This window comes from Microcaecilia unicolor, chromosome 7 (assembly GCF_901765095.1).
Source record: "Microcaecilia unicolor chromosome 7, aMicUni1.1, whole genome shotgun sequence".
Taxonomy (NCBI): Eukaryota; Metazoa; Chordata; class Amphibia; order Gymnophiona; family Siphonopidae; genus Microcaecilia; species Microcaecilia unicolor.
Window position 1 is genome coordinate 187,538,966 of NC_044037.1, and position 27,321 is coordinate 187,566,286.

General features: G+C 40.1%; 1 protein-coding gene across 1 annotated transcript in view; it reads left to right on the forward strand.

The window, feature by feature from the left end:
• ABCA12 (ATP binding cassette subfamily A member 12) overlaps positions 1-27,321 on the forward strand; it is a 542,556-nt gene that overhangs the window by 454,211 nt on the left and 61,024 nt on the right. The window contains 5 exon segments of the mRNA XM_030210844.1: positions 5,833-5,938; positions 12,191-12,245; positions 14,794-14,971; positions 16,648-16,763; positions 24,910-25,066. Of these exon segments, the coding sequence (XP_030066704.1) occupies positions 5,833-5,938; positions 12,191-12,245; positions 14,794-14,971; positions 16,648-16,763; positions 24,910-25,066 (612 nt within the window).

Consider the following 27,321-nt stretch of genomic DNA (forward strand, 5'->3'; position numbering starts at 1 on the left):
AAATCGTCGAGTTAGGATAATAGCCTGTTGTTTAAATTCTGCATTAGTTGAACATATTCGCCGTAACCGAAGAAACTGGCTAATGGGCAGACTTGCTTTCAATTTATTAGGATGATAACTCTGAAAATTCAGATAATTATTACGATCTGTCTTTTTCTTATAAAGAGTAGTACAAAAGCCAATTGTGGTCAAACTGATCTGTATATCCAAAAAATTCATGGTGTAGTTTGAAAAATGGAGTTCAAAAGTTAAATTTTGATCCAAATGGTTCATCCACTGGTAAAACGTCATCAATTCTTCTTCTGATCCATCCCATAAAAAGAAAATATCATCCAAAAATCTTTTCCATAGCTTAATTTTCTTGAACCAATCGCTAGTATATAGAAATGTCTCCTCAAAATTTGCCATATATAACGTAGCTATTGTTGGTGCTGCTGTGGCTCCCATGGCCACTCCATGTATTTGTTCAAAAAAATTTTCTTTAAAGTAAAAATAATTTTTTTGTATTACCAATTCAGCTATCTCCATCAAAAACTGTGTCGGTATACGTGCTGGCATAGTTCTCCTTCTTAGTACAGATTCAATAAGCTTCAAAGCTGCTTCCTGGGGAATATTGGTGTATAACGCCGATACATCTAAAGTGGCCATAATTATTCCCTCTGTAGGGGATTGATATTCTTGAAAAATATTTAGCATGTGAGTAGTATCCTGTACATGCGATTTAATGTCTTGAACGAATGGTTGTAAACATCGATCGAGCAGTATGGATAGCGGTTCTAAAACTGAATCTCTCGTTGATACAATTGGACGGACTGGGGGATGTTCGATATCTTTATGTATTTTCGGCAAAAAATAGATATTCGGTATCCTTGGATATTTTGGTGTCAAGAATAATTTTTCTTTTACAGTGAGATACCCTATACGATGTGCTATATGTACCAGTTCTTTAATATGCATTTGAAGTTCCTCTGTAGGGTCCTTTAACAATCGACGGTAGTACTTAATATCTGATAAATGTTTATTTGCTTCATCATTATATCGATCAATGTGCTGAACCACAGTAGCTCCACCTTTGTCCGCTCGTGTAATGATCAGCTTTTCCTGAGATTTAATTTGTTGTAAAGCCACACGTTGATTTGATGTTAAATTAGATTTAACCTTTTGCCTAGTCGTGTCATATTCAATTGCTTCAAGATCTTTTTCTACCAAAGCTTGAAACACAGCTATTTGCAGGTTCAAATTACCCGGAGGGATCCATCGTGATTTAGGTTTCACTACTGATATATCGATATACATGGATTTAGTGTCAAAATATTCCCTTAATTGTAGTTTCCTTATAAACCGTTTTAAGGCTAACCTTGTTTTGAAGGGATCATATGGTTGACTTGGAACAAACCCTAAACCAAAATTTAAAACCTCATTCTGGCTCGCTGTCAATAATTGTTGGGAAATATTTACGATTCCTGAATCATTACTTTCTTCTGGCGTGTGTTGTATCTCATGCCTCCTGAATCTTGATTTAGTTGATATCTGCCTCGATATTGGCCCCTTCCTCTCTGTCCCCTGGGAAAAGGGGGGGTCTGACCTCTATTCCCTTGTTGCATAATTTCCTCACCAGAACTGCTTCCTGATTCACCTGTAGACCCTTCAAAATCGGTTTTAGTCATAGTATACTTCCTATCCTTATTAATCCATGTATATACTTTATCTTGTGTGTAATCACGTTCATCTCGTCGATATTTCTTGATTTTCACTTGACGTATAGATTCTCGAAATTTAGCGATGTTTTGCTGTAAATCCGTTAATTGTTTATTATATTCTTGTTCATCAAATTTTTGTTTCAATTGTAGTTCGTTTTGATCAATTGTTTCTTTAATTTGTTTCTCTACTGTTGTGGTAGTTTCAATAATCAATAACATTAAATCTCGACTGCAACGATTCAATATCCCCATCCATTTATCAATAAATTCTTTATTAGATAGAAACAGTTTAGGCTCTTTCAAAATTCTCAATCCTCTTGGAATCATAGATTTCTTAACATATTGAACCAATGTACTCCCATGTAATTCTGCTTTAATAAGTCTTTTATATAGATTTGTCAATTCAATCCAAGATCCCGAGTCTGGATTGGGTGAGTCATCTTCTAACAATGCTGGACGTTTCAATAATTCTGCAATTTGATCATCAGTGTATCCTATAAATTCTTCCACCAATTGGGCCATCTTATCTCATAAATGCTATCTAAATACTGCCCCTTAACTTATCTTTAATTATACAGCGTTCACACGATTCATCAATCACTATACACTATCACTGTATATATAAATTTAATGACTATTATATTAGACCTCAGAGGTGTTGTTAAAGTGAATTTCCACTTTGATGTTATTCACATCAGAAATCAATCTCATATGCCTCTCGTCATTGGTCAAATATCAATTTTTCTATGTTTTTCATTTTTTTTCCACTTAAAACATATAATGATAAAAAGATTTACTTATCTTTTTGATAACTTCAGTTCTTATCGCTCCAAAAGCTCTCATCAATATAGCGTTAGTTGGTGGTTCTGCTTGTTAAGATGTTTATAACTCCAACACCTTCCAACGGCTCATATCTCAAACTGCAAATGATCTTGCGCTCTCAAAGCTCACGTTCAATTTAACGTCTATGTTTGTTTCTGTTTATGTGTTCTTTCTTATTCCTCCAAGCTTATTGAGGCGCGCATTCTGATTGTTGAGATATCTCTTACTCCAACGGCTCACACCAATAATGACAAATTTATGGAACATCCAATTACAGCCCTACAAAGGGGGAAGAATGTAGGGGAACTTGTCAAACATCAAATTGTACACAATAAAGAAAATAAAGAGATTGGTCATGGTAGTTGTGGCACATGTCAATGGTGCTCTCTATCTATAATAGGTAATAGCTGGACATCTCCTACCAATAATTATAAGATCAAATCATACCATAAAACTGATTGCAATACGAAAAATATAGTCTATATAATTCAGTGCCCATGTGATAAGGTATATGTTGGGAGAAGTAGTCGTCCTATTAGGATCAGATTAAATGAGCATAAGTCAAAAATTAATACACAGTCGATTGAAGCTCCGATTGTCCATCACTGGATGGATAAACAACATACATATGAAGATCTGAGATGGAGAATCATTGACATTGTTATTCCTAATGCATTAGGTGGTAATATCGAGTCTATTTTAAATTTTAAAGAACAGAATTGGATATATAAATTAAAAACAGTTGAACCTTATGGATTAAATAAGGAAATTGAATGGAATACGCTGTTATAATGACGTCATCATTTCAGGTAAACGGGATTGGTTGGTTGAGTCACCTGATTTTGTTTTAAAAAACTCGCGGTCATATTGTTGACCTGCGACTAAGGAGAGTCTACTCGGACCGAGAGAGTAAGTTATCAGACCTGCTGTTGAATGTTAGAATAACCGTTAAATTACAATAAGGTTAAATAACATTATGATGATTTTTTCAGGAATACATAATCTTGAGAGAGAGCACATAATCTTGAAAAAGCCGTAAGGCGAAACACGTGTCGATGTGATGTGAATCTTAAGAGTGAAGAATTATTTTCAGTAAAAAAAAGTTGGTGTGAGCCGTTGGAGTAAGAGATATCTCAACAATCAGAATGCGCGCCTCAATAAGCTTGGAGGAATAAGAAAGAACACATAAACAGAAACAAACATAGACGTTAAATTGAACGTGAGCTTTGAGAGCGCAAGATCATTTGCAGTTTGAGATATGAGCCGTTGGAAGGTGTTGGAGTTATAAACATCTTAACAAGCAGAACCACCAACTAACGCTATATTGATGAGAGCTTTTGGAGCGATAAGAACTGAAGTTATCAAAAAGATAAGTAAATCTTTTTATCATTATATGTTTTAAGTGGAAAAAAAATGAAAAACATAGAAAAATTGATATTTGACCAATGACGAGAGGCATATGAGATTGATTTCTGATGTGAATAACATCAAAGTGGAAATTCACTTTAACAACACCTTTGAGGTCTAAATAATAGTCATTAAATTTATATATACAGTGATAGTGTATAGTGATTGATGAATCGTGTGAACGCTGTATAATTAAAGATAAGTTAAGGGGCAGTATTTAGATAGCATCTCTTATATATACTGTCATCTACCAACATTTGCTTATTTCCGATCTGACGAAGAAGGGCAACCTTCAAAAGCTAATCAAGAAATGTATTAATTTATGTCCAATAAAAAGGTATCATCTTATTTTCTTTTCCATGTTTTATTTTGTTTTATTTCTATTGATTATCTTTAAAAGTGGACTAACACAGCTACCACACCTCTCTACTCAAGTTTAGTCTATAAAATTATAGAATATGCCTAGGCATTTTTTTCCACAGGGAATTTTCAGGCGCCATATATAGAATCTAGCCCTATACCATTTACGTGCACCATTACAGAATAGCACTTAGTACCCTCCTGGCACTTACACACATAAGTGCTAGGATTCTGTACATTTATGCACAGAAAGGGCACAGAAATGCAGGCACTCAGTTCTAGAATTGCCTTTTATACCCCTCATTTAATCTTGCCCACAAATATCCACACCTTGGGTGCACATTTGCACACATAGGTTATAAAATGGTAGCAGTTATGTGCATAATTTAATTGCTTAATTAGTCACAAATTGGCACTAAAAACCAATAATCAGCAATAATTGAAGTTAATTGATACAAATGAGCACTAATTTCTTATGTGCTTAACTGCAATTAGGTGCTATTGTATAATGTTAAGCTCCTAAAAATTCTATAAAGTGTAACTGCGAGAGGGACGTGGATATTGGGGGTGGCATGGATGAGGCAGGAGCGAGGCAAGCACTAACACACTAAGGGGTCCTTTTACAAAGACGAGCTGAAAAATGGGCTACAGTAGTGTAGGCGCGTGTTTTGGGTGCGCACAGATCCATTTTTCAGCGCACCTGTAAAAAAAAAGACCCTTTTCAAAAATTTTTGCCCAAAATGGACATATGGCAAAATCAAAATTGCCGCGTGTCCATTTTGGGTCTGAGATCTTACCGCCAGCCATTGACTTAAGGTCTCTCGCGTTAACCATGTGGTAATTGCCTACGCGCATCAAGTCAGAGTTACCACCAGATTTTTGGCATGCGCCAGAAAATAAAACAGATTTTCTGGTGCTCATAGCAGATGCACATAAAAATTGAAATTACAACATGGGCCACGTGGTAGCTGGGCAGTAACTTCGAATTGGCGCACATTGGGTGCATGTAGGCACCTTTGTGGCTTAGTAAAAGGGCCCCTTAGCTTGTAGGATAGTCAGGTATGCATGTAGCTGTCTAATTTAGACATGAGCATTTACGCCTGCCACGAAACCTAAAGTTATGCCCATAAATGTGACTTAAGCTAATATTCTGTAATGGCAATTAAGCACAACTGCATACCCTTCAGGTGCCTGACTTTAGGTGACCTGTAGAGAATTACCCCCCCCCCCCCCACAAATTCTATAAATGCGCTGAAAAGTGTGCACACAAATTTGAGTGCTGTCCAATTTGCTCATGTACTTTAATTGAATAACAAGCCAATTGGCACCAATAATTGGCCAGCAACAATTATCGGTGCTAATTGGGCAACAATTCGCATAAACAATTGCATCTTCCTAGTAGGAGCACCATTTATAGAATAGCGCTTAGTGCTTATTTTTTTCAGTGCCCAAATTTAGGTGCCATTTACTGAATTTAGCCCTAGATTAACATTTTTATTCTTCTAATCTTTCAAAAAAAAATTTTTATCATCATCTGTCCTAGGTGTGGTACAACCCTGAAGGATATCATAGCCTCCCGGCCTTTCTCAACAGCCTGAACAACTTCATCCTGAGAGCTAACCTACCCAAACATAAGTCTTCTCAATATGGTATGTGATTCCTATAAATATTTCTCATTTTATTAAGTAAAAATACATACGTACCAGCTCCAAGAAACATCTGTACATATTTGTTCTCTCCCTGAATTTCCCTGATTAGATAACAATTTAGCGTTGGTCTGGGACATGTCATGGGAAATGCAGATAGAGAAGATGAGGAACTCTGGGCATGCTATTCAAAAGATTTATGCTCCTAACTTTGACAGTTATGCTCCTAAATTGGCATCTTTAAAAATTTCACTAAACCTTGAAACTTAGGAGCATAAAACTAGTTGGTGGCAACAGGTGCAGATGTAGGGTGGGGAAATAGGAACTTAGCACTGATTTTTAGCACTAGGCACATAAGTTAAACGTATAAATCTAGGCTGATGAATGGCAGTCCTAAATTTATAAGATTAACTTTTAAACTCCTAAATTAAAATGAATTTTCAACTGAAAATTATAGGATCCTTTTATTAAGCTGTGCTAAGCAGCTAATGCAGGTTGCACGATGTGGTAGACAGTAGTACGAGCTCGCGCTACTGTCTCCTGCACTAAAAATAGCAGTGTGCAGTAAAAATCCCACATTAGCTGCTTAACATGGTAGTGGAAGGGTTTTGAGCATGTCACATTTGGACGGAGGTGTGGCTGGCTGTGACAGTGCACAAGTGGTTACTGTATGCTAGTTGTCATGATGCTGATAGTGCAGCTGAACTTATCACCACCATCAAGAGGAGGTGGAAAATACAGCTGCACTATTAGCAGTTTGTAGCCAGATGAAGTGTCATGACAGCGCAGCCCTAGCACTTCTCATCCCTTCTCTGACATCAACAGACACCTTCAATCCCATCCTGACTTCAACCCAGCCCCCCGATCCTGTCCCAACATCAACACACACTGTTATTTCTTCTCTACCATTAAGCCCTACCCCTGATATCAAACTTCTGCCCCTTCAGGCCCATACCCTCTCCCCTGGGACTTATCCAGGAAGTTATAGAAGGATGTCCCCTGGTGGTAATACTGCGAGACTACCATTAAGGGTCATTGACACCATTTTGATTGTTGGCACCAACCCTCAGGACCCCTGAACTACCACTGAAGCCTCCGGGTAAGTCCTTGCGAGTGTAGGGGTCTGGAGGTCGGGCTTTGATAATGGGAGCAGGTTTTAAGGTGGGAAAGAGATCAGGGTGTGTCTTGATTTCAGGGAAGGGATTAGGGGTTGTTGTGTTGATGTCAGGGAAGAGGTCAGGGGTGTGTTGATGTTAGAGAAGGGATTGGGGCTCTGTTAATATCAGAGAAGAGATCAGGAGGGGGATGCAGAAGGTGGAGGTGTGCCTCCATGTCATTTCTATTTATGGAATGGAGGAGTGGCCTAGTGGTTAGAGCATCAGCCTTAACATCTAGGGGTGCCCAGTTCAAATCCCACTGCTGCTCCTTGTGATCTTGGGCAAGTCACTTAACTCTCCATTGCCTCACGTACAAAATAAGATTGTGAGTCCTCCAGGGACAGAGAAATACCCAGTGTACCTGAATGTAACTTGCCTTAGCTACTACTGAAAAAAATGTGTGAGCAAAATCCAAGTAAATGTTTATTTATTTATCACACCACATTACATGCAATGCCTAATAATGCAATCTATTTTATATGCACCTAATTAACTGTGTAAAACACTGCTCTAGAGACACAAGTCACTTCTGAAATTGACCCCACAGTGAAGGGGAGATTGAGCACATAGTTAGACATTTTGAATATCTTGCATTAGAACAGACTTTGAAAGTATTACAAATATGACATAACCATTGCCCTTTTGGCAAATCCCCAAAGACTCACAAACCACATGCCCAGTCAACATATTCTAAGCACTGAAATTTGCTGCTGGAAGTTGTTTAGTTTTTATTTATTTTGATTTTGTTCACGCCTTTTCAGTAATTGCTCAAGATGAGTAACATTCAGGTACACTGGGTATTTCCCTCTCCCTGGAGAGTTTATTTATTTATTTGTTGCATTTGTATCCCACATTTTCCCAAATATTCTCAGGCTCAATGTGGCTTACATTGCTCCGCCATGGCTATCGCCATAACAGAGTAAAAGATACAATTAGTAATTACATAAGAACATGGGTAACAAAATGGAGTAAAGCCAAAAGGTATAAAGAGATCATTGTCGGAATAACAAATAAAGCAGTAGTGCGCTAAAGTTCATATGATGGATCGTTGTGGTATGCTCTGTTGAAGAGGTAGGTCTTCAGTGATTTCCGAAAGTTGATTAGGTTGCGCATTTTTTTCACATCCAGTGGTAAAGCATTCCAAAGCTGCATACCTATTTAGGAAAAGTTGGATGCATGTGTTAGTTTGTATTTTAGTCCTTTGCAGCTGGGGAAGTGAAGATTTAGGAATGTGCGAGAAGATCTTTTAGAGTTCCTAGATGGTAGGTCTATAAGGTCTGACATGTAGACCTGGGCATCTCCATAGATGATTTTATGTAATACGTTCCCTGAGTGGGAGCCAGTGTAGTTTTTCTCTAAGGGGAGTGGCAATTTCATATTTTGGTTTACCAAATATGAGTCTGGCTGCAGTGTTTTGGACTGTTTGAAGTTTCTGATGATTTGGTCTTTGCAGCCAGCATAGAGTGCATTGTAGTAGTCTAGCAGGCTCATTTTCAAAGCACTTAGCCTCCCAAAGTTCCATAGAAACCTATGGAACTTAGCCTCCCAAAGTGCTTTGAAAATATGCCTCTAGGTGACTTAGCACCATTGATTGTACCAGGCTGTGAAATATATCCCTTGGGAAAAAAGGTTTTAATCTTTTGAGTTTCCACATTGAGTGGAACATTTTCTTTGTTTTATTCTTCACATGATTTTCCAATGTGAGATTTCGGTCAATAGTAACTCCAAGAATTTTCAGGCTATCTGAGACGGGAAGGGTAAAGTTTGGTGTGATTATAGTATTGGATTTACTCATATTATATTGTGATGAGAGGATGAGACATTGTGTTTTTTCAGCATTAAGTTTTAATTGAAAAGCATCCGCCCATGAGTTCATGATTTGGAAGTTGTGGATGATGATTTGGAAGTTGTGGATGATGTCATTAGTAATTTCATTTAGATCATGTTTGAACGGGATGTATATCGTGACATCATCTGCGTAAATGTGTGGATTAAGGCCTTGGTTAAACAACGATTTGGCCAGAGGTGTCATCATTAGGTTAAAGAGAGTCGGTGAGAGTGGAGATCCTTGGGGAACTCCGCATTCAGGTTTCCAAGGTGTTGATGTATTCGATTTAGATTTCATTTGGTATGTCCTTTCAGTAAGGAAGCCTTTAAACCAGTTAAGAACATTTCCGCCAACACCAAAGTAATCTAAGATGCTTAATAATATTTTATGGCTTATCATGTCAAATGCGCTGGACATGTCAAACTGCAGGAGAAGTATACTATTGCCAGTTGCAATTGCTTGTTTAAATTGGGATAAAAGAGTAGTTAGTACTGTTTCAGTGCTATGGTTTGACCAAAAACCTGATTGAGAATCATGAAGAATAGAGAATTTGTTTAGGAAGTCGGTGAGTTGTTTGGTTACCATACCTTCCATTAATTTGGTTACTAAAGGAATAGATGCTACTGGGCAGTAATTGGTTAAATCATTAGATTTTTTCTTTGAATCCTTAGGAATTGGGGTGAGTAGAATATTTCCTTTATCCTTTAGGAAGAGTCCATGTTGTAACATGTAATTTAGATGCATTGTGAGGTCAGTTATGAATTGCTGAGGGGTGAATTTTATAAGGTTGTTAGGACATATATCAAGATTGTAGTGAGATTTAGCGAATCTGTTGATCGCATGGGAGATGGTGTCGTCCAAGAGTATGTTGAAGTTTGTCCAAGTTCGATCTACTGGATACTCATCGGGGGTTGGATCTAGACAGTCAAGGAATTTAACGTAATCAGGGGAATTAGTTGGTATCGTGAGTCGTAACTTTACAATTTTCTCCTTGAAGTATGTTGCAAGATTGTCAGCTGATGGGAGGTCGGTAGTGATTGAAGTAACCGGTGTGGTACCTAATAATCTGTTCACAAGTTGGAAAAGTTTATGTGTGTCTTTGTAGTCTAGTCCTATTTTGGTCTGTCTAATGGTATATTTGTATTTCCTTTGTTGTTGTTTCCAAGCATTGAATGTAAATTCGTCTTTCTTTTTCTTCCAAGCTTGTTCTGATCTTCTGACTTGTGTTTTTAATTTTTTCAATTGTTCATTAAACCATGGTATAGAGTTCTGTCTACCTGAGGTCCTGGTTTGCAATGGTGCTATGGTATCTAGTATATTTCTGCATCTATTGTCCCATTCTAGGAAAAAATATAACGAGTCTATTTGGGCTGACCATTTGTCCTTGTAGAATTGTTGCCAGAATAATATCGGGTCACTTTGGCCTCTTGTAGTATAGGTTACATGTTCTTGACTATGGTGAGAGTCTTTTTTACGCCATTGTAGTGAGAGGTTTAATTTGTGATGATCGGACCATGGTATGTCCGTCCACTTTGTATCTGTTATTACGAGATTTAAATCTGGGGAAAATTTGTAAGTAATAATGTCGAGTGTATGTCCTTTAATGTGGGTTGCTTGCATATTTGGCCAGTAGAGATCCCATAGTTGGAAAAAATCCCTGCATTCACATACACAAGTTGAGTCGGGGTCCTCCAGATGGAGGTTGATATCACCTACCATGATTAGGTTCGAGCTGGATAAACATGTGTTCGACACGAAGTACATGAGGTGTGACTGGCAGTTGTGCCAATTACCTGGTGGTCTGTAAAACAGGACAGCAGTTAAAGTAGGTTTGGGTGATTAATTCTAACTGAGGCAATTTCAAGTTGAGGGATTATGGATTCAGTTATTGTTGTTCACATGAATTGCCCAAGATCACAAGGAGCAGCAGTGGGATTTGAAACAGTCAAAACCAGTGCTCCTCCAACCACTAGGCCACTCCTTCACTCCAGGCCACTCCTCCAAGGCTAACACTATCAATGGGTTTCAAATCAGTTTGTACACGTTTCTGGAGGAAATGTTATTAGCCAGGTGGACTTAGGGATTGCTATCTCTTACTTCTGGAAGTGAGCAGCAGGGGAATGATTCTCCCAACTAGTATCTGCAGTACTGCCAGATGCCCATATTTGGCAGCTTGACCTCCAGCGATAATCTAATGTAGCAATGAGCAGGAATGACTGGGGATCACTCCTGCTCCCATTAGAACACCCAAGGACCCTGGTAAAAGGTGGGTAGAATGATTGGCTGCCTTTTCTGCGGAAGAAGGGAGTAATGCTGGCACCAGGGAATGGGGGAAGAGGTGATGCTGACACCTGAGAGGTAAGGGGAGGGGATGATATTGACACTTCAGGGAGGGATTAGAGGGGACTAGGACAGGTCATGTCATGATGAGGGCATCTGAGTTGTGATCAAGGATACTGGGGTGGTTTGAAGGTTGTTGTTGTTGTTGTTGTTTTTTTTTAAAGTTTAGGCAGCTGACAATCATATTGAAAGCACATCAAAATGAAAAATTTTAAAAACAAAACAGTAAAAGCCACAAATGAAACAGGAGGCTGAATGAAATGATTTCTTTTTTTTTTCAGCCTGCACACACTTAGCCAGCATAGAATTGTAAGGCACCCACAGTTCATTGAAAGAAATACAGAGAAAGAAAACTTTTTTAAACCATAAAGATGTGTTTTAACTGTGTCCTGAATGAAACCAGACTTACAAGTTTTGCTGTCCTAACTTATTCGGATAGTTACCCAGATACTAATGCTCTACATTGGAGATACCTGGATAACTTCTGGGTCTGCCCCTGGACTACCCTGATACTATTCAGATAGTGCTAGAGCAGTTAGTGAAGATTTTCAGTGGCATGATCCAGATAATACTGCTGAAAATCAGTGGGTGGCCTCAGTGAGCAACATTTCTGGATTGGCACTGCTCCTACCTGGATAACTGCTGCTGAATATCAACCCCTACGTGTTTTAAAGTATGCTAATAAATGCACATCCTTAAGCGTTACAAAGAGCACTACACAGATTCCTTTTTCTCCTTTCTCTGACTCAAAATATCCACTTGTCTGAGACTAAGAATACTTAATTCTGGCATCAATAAAATGAACTCAGCATTTTGTCATTTAGCTCTTTCGATGACATAATCACTGGGTCAAAGAAGGTAGCAACAAACATCTCATATTAACAAAAGACAATTTTTAAATTGGATCGTTTTTGTTATTGTTGTTTATAGGCATATCTACTTGGAGTCAACCTTACCCAGGATCGATGAACATGGAACAAGCCACGTAAGAATTTGCATTACATCCAATATGCACCTACCAGCCCAATGTAATACAATATCAAGGACCGTGGAAATTTGTTTTATATATATATATATATATATATATATATATATGTGTGTGTGTGTGTGTGTGTGTGTGTGTGTGTGTGTGTCTTGTGTTAAAACAAAAGAAGTACAAAAGGGCCTTCAGGACTAGAACAATCAAGAATCTTTAATAAATAGACTTGACACGGGTCATTGACATGGGTCATGTTTCGGCACACACGCATCTGTGTCAGGGGTCAAATCTCTCAGAAGAAGTCACGAATATAGATTGTCTTCAAATAAAATGCTGAAATGCAATCAGCAGTACATAGAGCTGCGTTCTGAAACACCACTTTTATCTACGGTGACCCTAGACGCAGTATTTCAGAACGCAGCTCTATGTACTTTTGATTGCATAAATGTGTTGCACAATAATTTTTGCTTGTTTTGGTTATACTTAAATTTTTGAATAATTGATGTGCAATTAGAAGATTTATTTATTTATTTTGACATCTACACCACACATTTTCTCGCACATACTCGAGTTCAATGTGGCTAACAGTAAAAATGCAAGACTACCACTAGGGATCAAACAACAACATTTTATTATAATTGTGACTCCCATCTCCAATATGTCTACACCAGCTTCAAGTAAACATGGAGGAGTGGCCTAGTGGTTAGGGTGGTGGACCCTGGTTTTGGGGAACTGAGGAAGTGAGTTCAATTCCCACTTCAGGCACAGGCAGCTCCCTGTGACTCTGGGCAAGTCACCTAACCCTCCATTGCCCCAGGTACAAATAAGTACCTGTATACAACATGTAAGCCACATTGAGCCTGCCATGAGTGGGAAAGCACAGGGTACAAATGTAACAAAAATAAAAAGATTAAGGGGGTCTTTTACTAAAGCTTAGCTTCAGTTATCTACAGCAGCACCCATTTTATTCCTGTTGGCACTGCTGCAAATAACTCAAGCTAAGCTTTAGTAAAAGACCCCCTAAAGGAGTTAGTTACAAAGCTGTGATAAAATATTTCTAAAGGAGTTAGTTACAAAGCTGTGGTTGTGGTAAAATATTTCTACAGGACTTAGTTACAAAGCTAGGAGGTGAGGTGTTTTCGGGGGTGGGGGGCTGGATGATCAGTTCAAGAAGGAGGAGGGTGTGCAGCACTTTCTTTACCACTGGCCCCATTAAAAGTTCCCCGAGTAGGAAAAATAGTGCAAGTTGCATTATTCATTTACTGCAGGAGTTACCAACCTGTAGTATCATAACTGGTTTATGATTCCAGTGGTATGTTAAGCTGCAGTAAAATGTTTATTTTACCACATCTTTATAACTAACTCCTTTCCGAGATTGGGAGGCGGGGCTGGTGTTTGGGTGGTGGGGCTAGTTCTGGGCAAGACTTCTACAGCCTGTGTCCTGAAAATGGGGCTAGTTCTGGGCAAGACTTCTACGGTCTGTGTCCTGAAAATGGCAGATACAAATCAAGGTAAGGTATACACAAGAAGTAGCACATATGAGTTTATCTTGTTGGGCAGACTAGATGGACCGTGCAGGTCTTTTTCTGCCGTCATCTACTATGTTATATATGTTACTATGTTGTAGATGGGAGTCACAACTATAATAAATACAATTATAAAACTGATCTTTAATAGCTGTGTTTGAATACTTTCTGGGTTTTGTGTGTGTTTGGGCTCTGAGGTTGGTGGAGTTTGCTATAGGCTGTTACTAGAATATGGATTCTCTTTAAGATTTGCATTTTTGACATTGCAAGCTTGAAATAAAAACTATTGTTTGGATCCAAGGATAACTTACATTTCAAGAAAACATCTCAGCTTAATTCTATTTTTTTTTTATTTTTTTTTGTGGCTTGATAGCTTCGCTGTTGCTGATTTCTGGGCTTGTTCAGCTACTGCACTGTCTAATGTAGCCTAGGGGCTATGATCATGACTTCACAGCTACCAGGTTTTTTTTGGTCACTCTGTCTTCCTTCCCTATCATTAACCTGGTGATGGCAATGAACAAGTAAATCCAATATGCAAATATTTGTACTTATATATGCAAAACGAAGACTCATGATGAGTGTGTCTGCACATAGCCCCGATAACAACTCTAGGAAGAGTTACTGAAAATCAAATAATGAAGCAAGGAAAGAAAATAAAAACAGCTGAATACTAGTTATACTTTTTGGAACTTTTATTTTGTTTTACACAAAAACAAAGTAGAGCAATCACATCAACCATGTTGTAGAAGGCAAGATATTTCTCTGACATTTTTTTTCCTAAACAATCCTTTATATATATTTTGGTATTTTGGTCTCTGAATTCAAGGGCTCTGGTACAGAAATACTCTAGATGTATTTTCCTGTCAACATTTTCAGCCAGTATTATTTATCTTCTAACTGACTCTATCACACGCTTTGTGGAATTTTAGTTTTGACTAATAGCTGGCCACGAAGGAGCTGAGAATTATTTTCATTTACATTTGCTCTTATTTCTTAACAGTCTTCCTTCTTTTCCTCTTTGTTCCTAGGATCAATAACCTGGTGAATTTGTTAGTGGCCTTGTCTGTCCTCGTTGGCTATTCCATTACTACTTCTAGTTTTATGAATTATGTGGTGAAGGAACATCACACTGGGGCAAAGCGACTGCAGCACATCTCAGGTGTTAGCATAACCTGCTACTGGCTGACAAACTTCTTCTATGATATGGTAAACAGCCTGCACCTATCCTCAGTGAGAGCATAAATGAAAATGTCCTTTGGCTGACCAAATTCTATGGCGAAGCTTCACAAACCTGCCCAGTCAAGTTTTCAGGATATCCACAATGAATAATCATGAGACATATTTGCATACAGTAGAGGCAATGCATGCAAATGTGTCTCATGCATATTTATTGTGGACCCTAGAATCTAACATATAAAAGTTAAGTAAAAGTCACTTTACTACAAAATTTGAGTTTGGCACGTTATGGCATATAAGAATATATAATAATATGCGATGATTAGTTGCCTGGTGGATGTTTTTAAGACCTGTCAGTCTGTGATAGTCCCCGTGAAAATATATGAGCACATTAAATATATTAAGAACAAAAATGTTATAAGTATATAAATATTGATTTTATTATTTCTTTATGGGAATTTTGATAAGGGAGGAAGTTGATGTATTTTTTCCAGTTTGAAATGGTCCTGTTCCAGACACGGAACCATGTTTCGTTAAACTTGCGTCTTTAGGAGAACAAGACTGTAAACATAAACACTGGTTAATGCTTACCTCCTACTCCTACTAAAACAAGTATAAATCCTTCAATTATTTTAGATCACACATAAATATAAATCTTAGCAAACACTCCTGGCTGTGCTAGGAAGGGTTTACCTCGCCATCGCCAGGACAGACTGCTTAGAAACTATGTCCTATGCTCATTTTTGGGCATCACAAGTTCACTCTGAGCACCACATAAAAATTTTATATAATAGTTTGACTAAAAAAACGTTTAGGAAATTGATATCCATAGAATTAAGTTATTTAGGTTTCTGTAAGTGAAAATCTAAAAATCCAGTATCAGAAAAAAAATCAGTGCTAAATGTAATTCTATAAAGGGCTGGTGGTGCGCTATTGCCAAGATAGCCCTTTCATTTTGAATGGTCTGTGTCGGTGTTGTCGTGCGGCTTAGCAAACGGTGGGGGGGGGGGGGGGGGAGGTTGGTCTCACTAGTAACCTCTACAAATGAAACAGCTTTTTTTTCTCGCTGATGATGTCTCATTTGTAGCAACTGACCATTTAGAAGATCATTTTATAGCAGAGTGTCTAGGTTGGCAGTCCATAGAGGTATCTATTTTGAGGCTGTTTTATAAAATAGCTTCACAACACCTGCACAATTGTGGTTAAAATGCACCAAGATACATTTACAGCTGCCATCCCAAGACTATGTATTTAATAGGATTTATATACTCTGAATTCAATCAAGGTGGCTTACAGATATTATTAAATAACAACAATTACTACAACCAAAAACATCACATTTTAAAATACCAGGATACAGAAAATAGCCTTTATTTGCCATTAATCTTGCTACTCAACCAGTTCCTCACACAATTTATAACTGTAAGATCCATTCTCCTACAGTCCAAAATATGTACCAGTTTTTTATGTGTAACTGTGAAAAGTTTTAATGAAATAGAGAGCCAACATTTCTGGCACCTCTGTGATCAGCTTTTTTTTTTTTTACCTCATTAACACAACTCAATCAACTTTGTTTTACACAATCTACCCTTTCTTAAGCCAAGTAATTTGAACCAAACAAATCTTCCTGATATTTCCTTCTTACTTATATGATATTGTTGGTAAAGATATCTTCCTAATATATCACTTTATTTACTGTTTTATAGATCATGTACTTGATACCAGTGGCACTTTCAATAGGAATAATTGCAGCTTTCCGTATGCCTGCTTTCTTTGATAATCAGAACTTAGCAGCTGTGTTTCTTCTCCTTGTGTTGTTTGGGTAAGTAGCTCATATGTGTGAACTATCCACAACAACAGTCTGAAATATTCAATACTACATCTAGTCAGCTGGAGGCTTGAGTGTCTTGAGAATGGTATACTCAAAGTGGGTTGCTTATGTGGACCGTGTTATACTTTTTTTTATCTAGCTGACCTTATCTCCCATCCGAGCACCTTATTGTACTGTAGTGGCGTTTTCAAATAGGCATGACATGTCCTAGTATGCTTGGTATAGAGTTATATAGAAACCAAGACTGAAAGAATGTGCCTGCTCAGGTTTCCTTAGGCTCGCTAGAAGAATAGTGAGTTGTCAGGCAGCAGGAGGATAGTCAGCAGTGGGTTGAGATCCTGGGCAACCAGGTTCAAATCCCTATGCAGCACCATGTGACCCTGGGCAAGTCACTTAGCCCTCAATTGCCCCAGGTACAATATGTAACTTAGATTGTGAGCCCATTAGGGACAGTGCAAAGTACTTGTAATAGAAATTGTAAACCATGTGGAGGGGCATAATCGAAAGGGACGCCCAAGTTTTGCTGAGGACATCCTTGCAAAACGTCCTGATGGAGGGGCGGGGAAACCCATATTATTGAAACAAGATGGACATCCATCTTTCATTTCAATAATACGGTCGGGGACGCCCAAATCTTGAAATTTAGGTTGTCCTTAGAGATGGTCATCCCTAGACTTGGTCGTTTCTGATTTTCGGCGATAATGGAAATCAAGGACACCCATCTCAGAAACGACCAAATGCAAGCCTTTTGGTCATGGGAGGAGCCAGCATTCGTAGTGCACTGGTCCCCCTGACATTCCAGGACACCAACCGGGCACCCTAGGGGGCACTGCAGTGGACTTCATAAATTGCTCCCAGATACATAGTTCCCTTACCTTGTGTGCTGAACCCCCCAACCCCCCCAAACCCCACTACCCACAACTGTACACCACTACCATAACCGTTACGGGTGAAGGGGGCACCTAGATGTGGGTACAGTGGGTTTGTGGTGGGTTTTGGAGGGCTCACATTTACGAGCACAAGTGTAACAGGTAGGGGGGGATGGGCCTAGGTCCGCCTGCCTGAAGTGCACTGCACCCACTAAAACTGCTCCAGGGACCTGCATACTGCTGTGATGGACCTGAGTATGACATAGAGGCTGGCACAAAATATTTTTAAAGATTTTTTTGAGGGTGGGAGGGGATTAGTGACCACTGGGGGTGTAAGGGGAGGTCATCTACGATTCTCTCCAGTGGTTATCTGGTCAGTTCGGGCACCTTTTTGTGCCTTGGTCGTAAGAAAAACAGGACCAGGTAAAGTCATCCAAGTGCTTGTCAGGGAAACCCTTTTTTTTCCATTATGGGTCGAGGACGTCCATGTGTTAGGCACGCCCAAGTCCCACCTTTGCTACGCCTCCGACACACCCCTGGGAACTTTGGTCATCCCCGCGACTTTCGATTATACCAATTTGGACGAACCTGTGAGAAGGACGCCCATCTTCCGATTTGTGTCGAAAGATGGGCGTCCTTCTCTTTCGAAAATGAACCTGATAGTCACCTCAGGGATCGCTTGCGGTATATCAAGTGCTGAAAATAAATAAATATGTAGTTTTTCTTAGCAAGTATGAGGCATTCTACAATATAATTGCTAGTTAATTATGGGTATCTTAATTGACTGTCCCTTGAGAATATAGTTGAAAAAAATACCCTGTGGGGTATGTTTACAAAATGTTGGTGTGTGCTATCTGCTGCCACACTTGTCATTCCCAGTGGCAGTACCTCAAACTAATGCATGTTAGAGCATGCTAAGTTTAGTTAACCTACCCCTGGCTTTGTAATCCTTCCAGTAGCATCGTTCTACAGTGGTGTGAAAAAGTCCTGCATCACCTGTTCAGAAAATCATGTTTTTGTTTATTTCTCTTTCTGCTATGAGTTAATGAAACCAAATTCATATATTAAGTTCATAAGGAAGTTGTAAGTTCAATTTTGCATGTACTTAGCATTGAAATTTTTTTATTTAGACTCATCTATCCTATTTTTTGAGCCATGTATAGTATGATGCTAAGTGTATTATGTATATCACAAGTTCAAGTGTTAGAGTAGCAAGCACTGTTAAATTTATTTTTACTTTTTAATAATTTTTTTATTAATTATGTGGCCCTGAAAAGGACCATTTGAAACAATTTATCAGGACACACCAAGCCAGTCTGGTTTCCAAGATATCCACAAGGAATATGCAGGAGATACGTTTGCATGTGCTGCCTCTATTGTATGCAGATCTATTTCATACATAGTCATTGTGGGTATCCTAAAAACCTGACTGACTGGGTGTGACCTGAGGACTGGTTTGAGAACCACTATTCTAGTTAAAGCATAGTTAAGACAAGATTATAGATGTGTATCTGTACTGTGAAACATTGTTTCTTACTGTGTTGTTTATTTATTTATTTATAGCATTTATGCCCCGCTCTTTCCCGCTCGATAGCAGGTTCAGTGCGGCTTACAATGTATGGGTACAAAGTATCACAGAGATAATACAATGTATGGGTACAGTGTCATAGAGATTCTCAAGCCATAAAATGATGGACTTTTTTTATTTGAACACTTAAAAATGGGGGTGGGGAGGTCTTGGTTTTTTTGTCTGTTTATGGGTTTGTTTGTTTGATTTTTTTCCCCCACAGTAGTACAATAAAGGACCCTGGTTTACGTTTGACAGTAGCCAGCATGAAAGTTAGTCCAGTTCTTAGAATCACCTGGGTCGTCTATCTGAAAACTAGCTATTTTGGGGGCATGCTGAGGGCGGAGTCAGCACTTGCTTAGTTAAGTGCCGATATTCATCGCTTATCCGGCCAAGGTCACCGCATAAACTGGATTGCATAAAAGTCAGTCCTACCTTTATGCGGTACCCAATAGCAAGTTAAGTGCTGAATATCGCACTTAATCAGCTATGATTTAGCTATCTCCACAAACCCAGAAATTCAATGCCGAAGCCCGGATATAGACTGGCATTGAATTTCTGGGCATCATGCCAGCAGCTATCAGCAAAATGCTGAGCACTGCTAGCTGAATATCAACCCCTTCACCTCTTAAAAAAATGGGTGGTTAGTACTACCTGTCATTTAAAAGTATATTTACATTTTTAAGGTTGTATGCCTTAATGTTTTATTGTATCTGAGGGATACTTGGATATTTAAGTATGCAGTCATAATAAATGAAGTGAGATAAGACTGTGGTATATTTTAATTCTGTGTAAATTTTTGCTTTTTATTGGTTGTATATAATTTCTTTTATTTAACATATATTCTTTTTGTTGTTCAATAAAATGTTAGGCCTTTAGTGGAAGCTCTGACTTCCCTTTATACTGCAAAGAAAGAATAGATACTATAATAAATTAAGTTGTGAAACAGAATACCAAGGTTTTTATTTCACAGCACAGGTTCTCAACCAGTTCTCAGGACACACCCAGCTAGTCAGGTCATTCATTGGTTGTCAGTCAATTAGACTACTGCTTACTTTATTTAAAGGACTCAAAGTAAAGGATCTCCGAATCTTACAGTTAGTGCAAAATACAGCTATCAAACTGATCACAGGAAGTAGAAAATTTGATCATGTAACCTCATTCCTTATCACCTGCTCCAGACCATTCCCTCATGAGTGGGTATATGCCCACCTACCAGCAGATGGGGAGACTGAGAGTTACTAGTGATATCACCCAGTGGCGTACCGAGGGCGGGGCGGTGGGGGCGGTTCGCCCCAGGTGCAAGTCATAAAGGGGTGCTGCGGCAGCGTGCAGCTGCCATAGGTATCTTCCCCCCTCCTCCGATTCATGTGATGTTTATGCTGCTGAGATGTACAGTGGTGCTGCTGCTGCAATAAGGGTTCCATCCAGGCGCTCCCCCTTTCCAACTACTGCGATGTATTGTATTGCTCTCCTTCCTCTCTCCCCCTCACCCCGCTCTGCAGGCATTTAAACTTTCAGAACTCCGGCAGCGTGCGTCAGTGACATGAGCGCTGCCTTTGGCCAGCCCCGGAAGCCTCCTCTATACAACATAGTAACATACATAGTAAATGACGGCAGAAAAAGACCTGCATGGTCCATCCAGTCTGCCCAACAAGACAAACTCATATGTGCTACTTTTTGTGTATACCCTACTTTGATTTGTACCTATCCTCTTCAGGGCACAGACCGTATAAGTCTGTCCAGCACTATCCCCGCCTCCCAACCACCAGCCCCGCCTCCCACCACTGGCTCTGGCACAGACCGTATAAGTCTGCCCAGCACTATCCTCGCCTCCCACCACCGGCTGGCTCTGCCACCCAATCTCGGCTAAGCTCCTTAGGATCCATTCCTTCTGAATAGGATTCCTTTATGTTTATCCCACGTGTGTTTGAATTCTGTTACCGTTTTCATTTCCACCACCTCCCGCGGGAGGGCATTCCAAGCATCCACTACTCTCTCCGTGAAAAAATACTTCCTGACATTTTTCTTGAGTCTGCCCCCCTTCAATCTCATTTCATGTCCTCTCGTTCTACCGCCTTCGCACCTCCGGAAAAGGTTCGTTTGCGGATTAATACTTTTCAAATATTTGAACGTCTGTATCATATCACCCCTGTTTCTCCTTTCTTCCAGAGTATACATGTTTAGGTCATCAAGTCTCTCCTCATACGTCTTGTAACGCAAATCCCTTACCATTCTCGTAGCTTTTCTTTGCACTGCTTCAATTCTTTTTACATCCTTCGCAAGGTACGGCCTCCAAAACTGAACACAATACTCTAGGTGGGGCCTCACCAACGACTTATACAGGGGCATCAACACCTCCTTTCTTCTGCTGGTCACACCTCTCTCTATACAGCCTAACAACCTTCTAGCTACGGCCACCGCCTTGTCACACTGTTTCGTCGCCTTCAGATCCTCAGATACTATCACCCCAAGATCCCTCTCCCCGTCCGTACCTATCAGATTCTCCCCGCCTAACACATACATCTCCCGAGGGTTTCTATTCCCTAAGTGCATCACTTTGCATTTCTTCGCATTGAATTTTAATTGCCAAACCTTAGACCATTCTTCTAGCTTCCTCAGATCCTTTTTCATGTTTTCCACTCCCTCCCGGGTGTCCACTCTGTTGCAGATCTTAGTATCATCCGCAAATAGGCAAACTTTACCTTCTAACCCTTCGGCAATGTCACTCACAAATATATTGAACAGAAGCGGCCCCAGCACCGATCCCTGAGGCACACCACTACTCACCTTTCCCTCCTCCGAGCGAATTCCATTCACCACCACCCTCTGGCTTCTGTCCATCAACCAGTTCCTAATCCAGTTCACCACTTCGGGTCCTATCTTCAGCCCTTCCAGTTTATTTAAGAGCCTCCTGTGGGGAACCGTGTCAAAAGTTTTGCTGAAATCTAAGTAGATTACGTCCATAGCTCGTCCTTGATTCAATTCTCCTGTCACCCAATCAAAGAACTCAATGAGATTCATTTGGCACAATTTCCCTTTGGTAAAACCATGTTGTCTTGGATCTTGCAACTTATTGGCTTCCAGGTAAGCTGTACAGAGAAAGCTTCCGGGGCAGGCTAAAGGCAGCTCTTACATCGCTGATGCTGCAAGCCAGTGGGGCTGGAAAGCTTGGAGGCCTGCAGAGCGGGGTAGGGGTGGAGAGAGCTGAGGTGGATCATAGAAGAGCATCATGATGTCAGCCAGACCGTAGGGAAAGGGAAAGGGGGGGGGGGTGGAGAGAGGAAGAAGATCACGTGATGCCAGTCCAAAGGGGTGGAGAGAGGAGGGAGAGTAAAGCCAGACCTCAAGGGAAGGGAAAAGGAGGGTGGACAGAGGAGGAAAAGCAATGCTAGACCGAAGGGGAAAAGGGGGTGGAGAGGCAGAGAGTGATGCCAGAGGAAGGAGGAAGAAGGATGGAAAGAGGAGGGAAAGTGATACCAAGCCACAGAGGAAGGAGAAAAGTAAAATATACAGGAGATACTGGAAAGCAGAAGATGGATGAGGAGAGGAGAGATAAAGATGGAGAGAGGGGGAGATGTTGAAATGCATCATGTAGAAAGGACAGAGGGGGCACATGCTGGATGGAAGGAGCAGAGAAAGTGGGCAAACACCAGTGGAAAGAGGGATAGGGCAGACACAGAATGGAAGAGAGTGCAACAGTGGATGGAAGGGGCAGAGAAATCAGGCAAACGCTACATAGAAGGGAGAGAGAAAGGGCAGATGCTGGATGGGGCAGAGAAAGTGGGCAAATGCTGGATGGAAGGGAGGGGGGGAGAGAGAGAGAGAGGGAGCAGATGCTGGATGGAAGGGAGAGAGTGAAGAGAAGATGAGGAAAGCAGAAACCAGAGACGACAAAGGTAGAAAAAAGATTTATTATTATTTTATTTTTTTTTGCTGTAAGATAAAGTAGTATTGTAATTGTGGTGATAAATAGAAAATGACAATAAGGTGATCTTTCTATTAGACTAATTTTAATACATTTTTTACTAACTTTCGGAGACCAAAACCCCATCCTCAGGTCAGGACAGGATACCGTAACATACTGACCTGAGGAAGGAGGTGTTGGCCTCTGAAAGCTAATTGAAAAATGTATTTTTTTTTCTTGTTACATTTGTACCCTGCGCTTTCCTACTCATAGCAGGTTCAATGTGGCTTACATATTATATATAGGTACTTATTTGTACCTGGGGCAATGAAGGGTTAAGTGACTTACCCAGAGTCACAAGGTATTAGTCCAATAAAATGGTATCATCTTATTTTCCATTTTTTTGTTTTATTTCTGTTTGTTAATTTGTAAAGTGGTGATTGGTATTTGTCAGTTTTTTCAAATTTACATCTGCTGTCTTTATATTGCACAGTACTAGGGGACATGCATCACTGTTTCTGTGGTGTTGCATTGTATGCAGAATCTGACTTATTGGGGGTTCAGTTTAATTTTTGTCTACATATTTCTGTTTTTAGTTTGTGGTTACTTATTCTATACTTGGTGAGGATGTATCTGTGTTCTATGTGAAAAAGACATGGTTTTGTGTTGACAGGATCATTTTTACTAATGTAGTTTTGCAGTGGGTGTATTGATGTTCTAGTGCTCACTGCAATGTTTAAGATGTTGCCCTTTTCCTAGGTATACCCTTGTTGTGTGACTCGTGGATTATTATTCAAAATAATTTTTTCATATAGAGGAGGGGGGGTGTTTAAAAAATGATCGACCCCGGATGTCAAATACGCTAGGTACACCACTGATATCACCTTATTAGGTCCTGTGCAGTCCTGAGCCCATCAGTATTTTTCAGACCCCTTAGCAGATGGTAGGTGAGAGCTGTGCTGATAGGATCTGCTGATGGCTGACTAGCTTAAATTACAAAAAAAAGAGAAGACTGAGTTTGTCTCTCATTGCTTTCTATTGAGGAACATCAAGGAGGAGTCCTTTCGGCCAATCCTGGACTTTAAGGGAATCAATAAGGCTCTCAGGGTCTCCCCTTTTTGCATGGAGACTTTGTGGTTGGTGATTGTGGCCATGAGCTAACAGAAGTCCTCACCTCTCTTGATCTGTTTGAAGCATATCTGCATTTTCCTATTCATCCAGACCATTGCAGGCTCCTTCAGTTTGCCATTCTGGGTTCCCATTATCAGTCTAGAGCCATGCCTTTGACTTGATGATGGCACCACAAATCTTTTCCAAGGTAATGGTTGTTGTAGCAGACTACCTCCAGAGGAAGGGCGTTCTAGTGCATTCCTACCGAGATGACTGGCTGATTTGGGCCAAGTCTTTCAACGAGAGCCACAGGGCCACAGCTAGAGTAGTGGTGCTGTTTCAACATCTCAGTTGGGTAGTGAATTCAGTGAAGAGCATATTCATACCCTCTGAGTCCCTGGATTACTTGGGAGTCCTCTTGGTTTTCCAGATACCCAAAACGAACATGCTTAAGAACTTGGATGCACTACCTCTGTTGTATGCATACCTCTCTCATGCACATTCATTGTTGGTATCCTGAAAACCTGATTGGCTAGGTGTGTCCCGAGGACTGGACTGGGAACTACTGCTTCAAAGGAAGGCTTACCAAATACCTGCTGTGCCCAGGAAGCGGAATCTGATCAAGCCCTAACAGTATATTTTATATTAAATGTGATTCCCTTATTTGTTTCTCTTGTTCTGTAGGTTTTCAACCTTTGCATGGATGTATTTGCTAGCAGGAACATTCAAGAATCCAGGAATGGCCTTCATAGTCTATGTCTGCATCAACTTGTTCATTGGTATTAGTACCATCATTTCCACCATTGTGATTCATCTGCTTTCCACACAAAGAAACGATGAGGTAAAGCATAAAAAAAAAGTCTGTTCCCACAAACAGACTATTTTATGGGGAGGGTCAGAACACAGGAAATGGTAGGACTTGAAAGGTGAACTAGTTAGTGAAACTTATATCCTTAATGGGCCAGAAAAGGGAAAAAACAAAGCTAATCTATATAGAGTGCACAGCTGCATCAAGTTCCCAAAAAGTGGGAATAAAATCAACCAATATGACATGGTGGTATAGGGATGAAGAATGTGTTAGGATTTTACTGAATCAGATTATATTTTATATTCTGATTGTACTATTCTGCTTACTCTGGAAACCACCCTGAGTCGTTTTCTGGAGTACAGCAGTTTAGAAATGTGAAATAAAATTCTTAGATATAGGAGAAGGTTTATGAAGCATTTTTCCTATAGACACTAAGGAGGTAATTTTATATACCTGTAGATAAGACAGGTAGGTGTATGTTCCTGTAATTTATAAAAAATGTGGAAAGGGTTATACTTTTTATAAAAGGCCTCCTGAAGCACAAATCTACTGGCAAAAAGTATACACATACAGTGTGTGCTGAATGATATTATAAATTCAGGGACATTGGTATAATGGCTACCAAGGCCTGCAATCCTCATATCAGTGAGGAGGACACCCTCCTGCAGGTGGGATGACAGGGCCAGCTCTTCCCCAGCATGGAGTGAGGAGAGACCAGGAGATGTGCTCCTGAAATGCTATCACACCCTGGTGGACTAGCATTACAGATGTGTATTTCATTTTCTTTGATGTAAATTTTACTGTGAAACCTACTAACTGAACCATACAGCTTTCTTGATGGTTGCTATGTATGCTGCCAATTAATACCTGTTGTCATGAGACATTAAGAATCTGTGATTAAACTGAAAAATCCATCTTTTTTAAATTTGTTGATAACGGCATCCAGTGGTTTGATATATTATCACACTTGGTTTCATTTTATTATTCTGTCCAAACCAAGAGAATATTTGGATCTCAGTACATTCAAACTGCACTCCTCCATTTCTTTCAGTTCAAAGGCACACATGGAAACAACACAGATACACACACACACACACACACACACAAACACTTAAACTACATGCTTCAACAAGGTCTCTTCCCTAAGGAAAAAGGCAACATACTACTCACCCCAATACCAAAAGACCCCAAGAAAAAAACAAACGAAATCACTAACTACCACCCAGTAGCATCTATCCCACTGGTAGTCAAACTGATGGAAAGCATGGTAACCAAACAACTTACTGATTATATAAACAAATTCACAATATTACATGATTCACAATCAGGATTTCGCCCCCTCTATAGCACTGAAACAGTACTAATTACCCTCCTAGTCAAATTCAAGAAGGAAATAGCAACAGGTAATAGCATACTTCTCCTCCAATTCGACATGTCTAGTGCGTTCGACATGGTAAACTATAAAATACTACTAACCTGCTTATAATTGAAAGAGAAAAACGCCTATATTGAGACCCAAATCAGGAGATGGGCGTCTTTCTCCCATGGGCGCCCAAATCAGTATAATCGAAAGCCGATTTTGGGCGTTTCCAACTGCAATCCGTTGCGGAAACGGGTAAAGTTGACAGGGGCGTGTCGGAGGCATGGTGAAGGCGGAACTGGGGCGTGGTTATCGGCAGAGGAGAGATGGGCGTCTTTAGCTGATAATCGAAAAAAAAAGGCGTTTTTACCGCGATTTTGGGTCAGTTTTTTTGGACCCTTTTTTTCACGATCAAGTCCCAAAAAAGTGCCCCAACTGCCCAGATGACCACCGGAGGGAATTGGGGATGACCTCCCTGGACTCAGTGGTCACTAACCCCCTCCCACCAAAAAACCCCCACTTCAATAACTTTTTTTCCAGCCTCTATGCCAGCCTCAAATGCCGTCGTACCCACCTCTATGACAGCAGAATGTGTTCTATCCAGTGGCGTAGCTACGTGGGGCCTGAGGGGGCCGGGGCCCCCGCAGATTCACCCCAGGACCCCCCTCCCGGCGAACCCGCCGCCGCCTACCTTTACTTTTGTTGGCGGGGGATCCCACTCCCCGCCAGCCGACGTCTTCTCAGTCCTTCCTGCTCTTCAATTTGTTTGCTGACGTCCTGCACGTAATTGTACGTGCAGGACGTCAGACTCAGAGAACAGTTCTGTTCTCAGTTCTGTTCTCTGAGTCTGACGTCCTGCACGTACAACGTGCAGGACGTCAGCAAACAAATTGAAGAGCAGGAAGCGACTGAGAAGAAGACGTCGGCT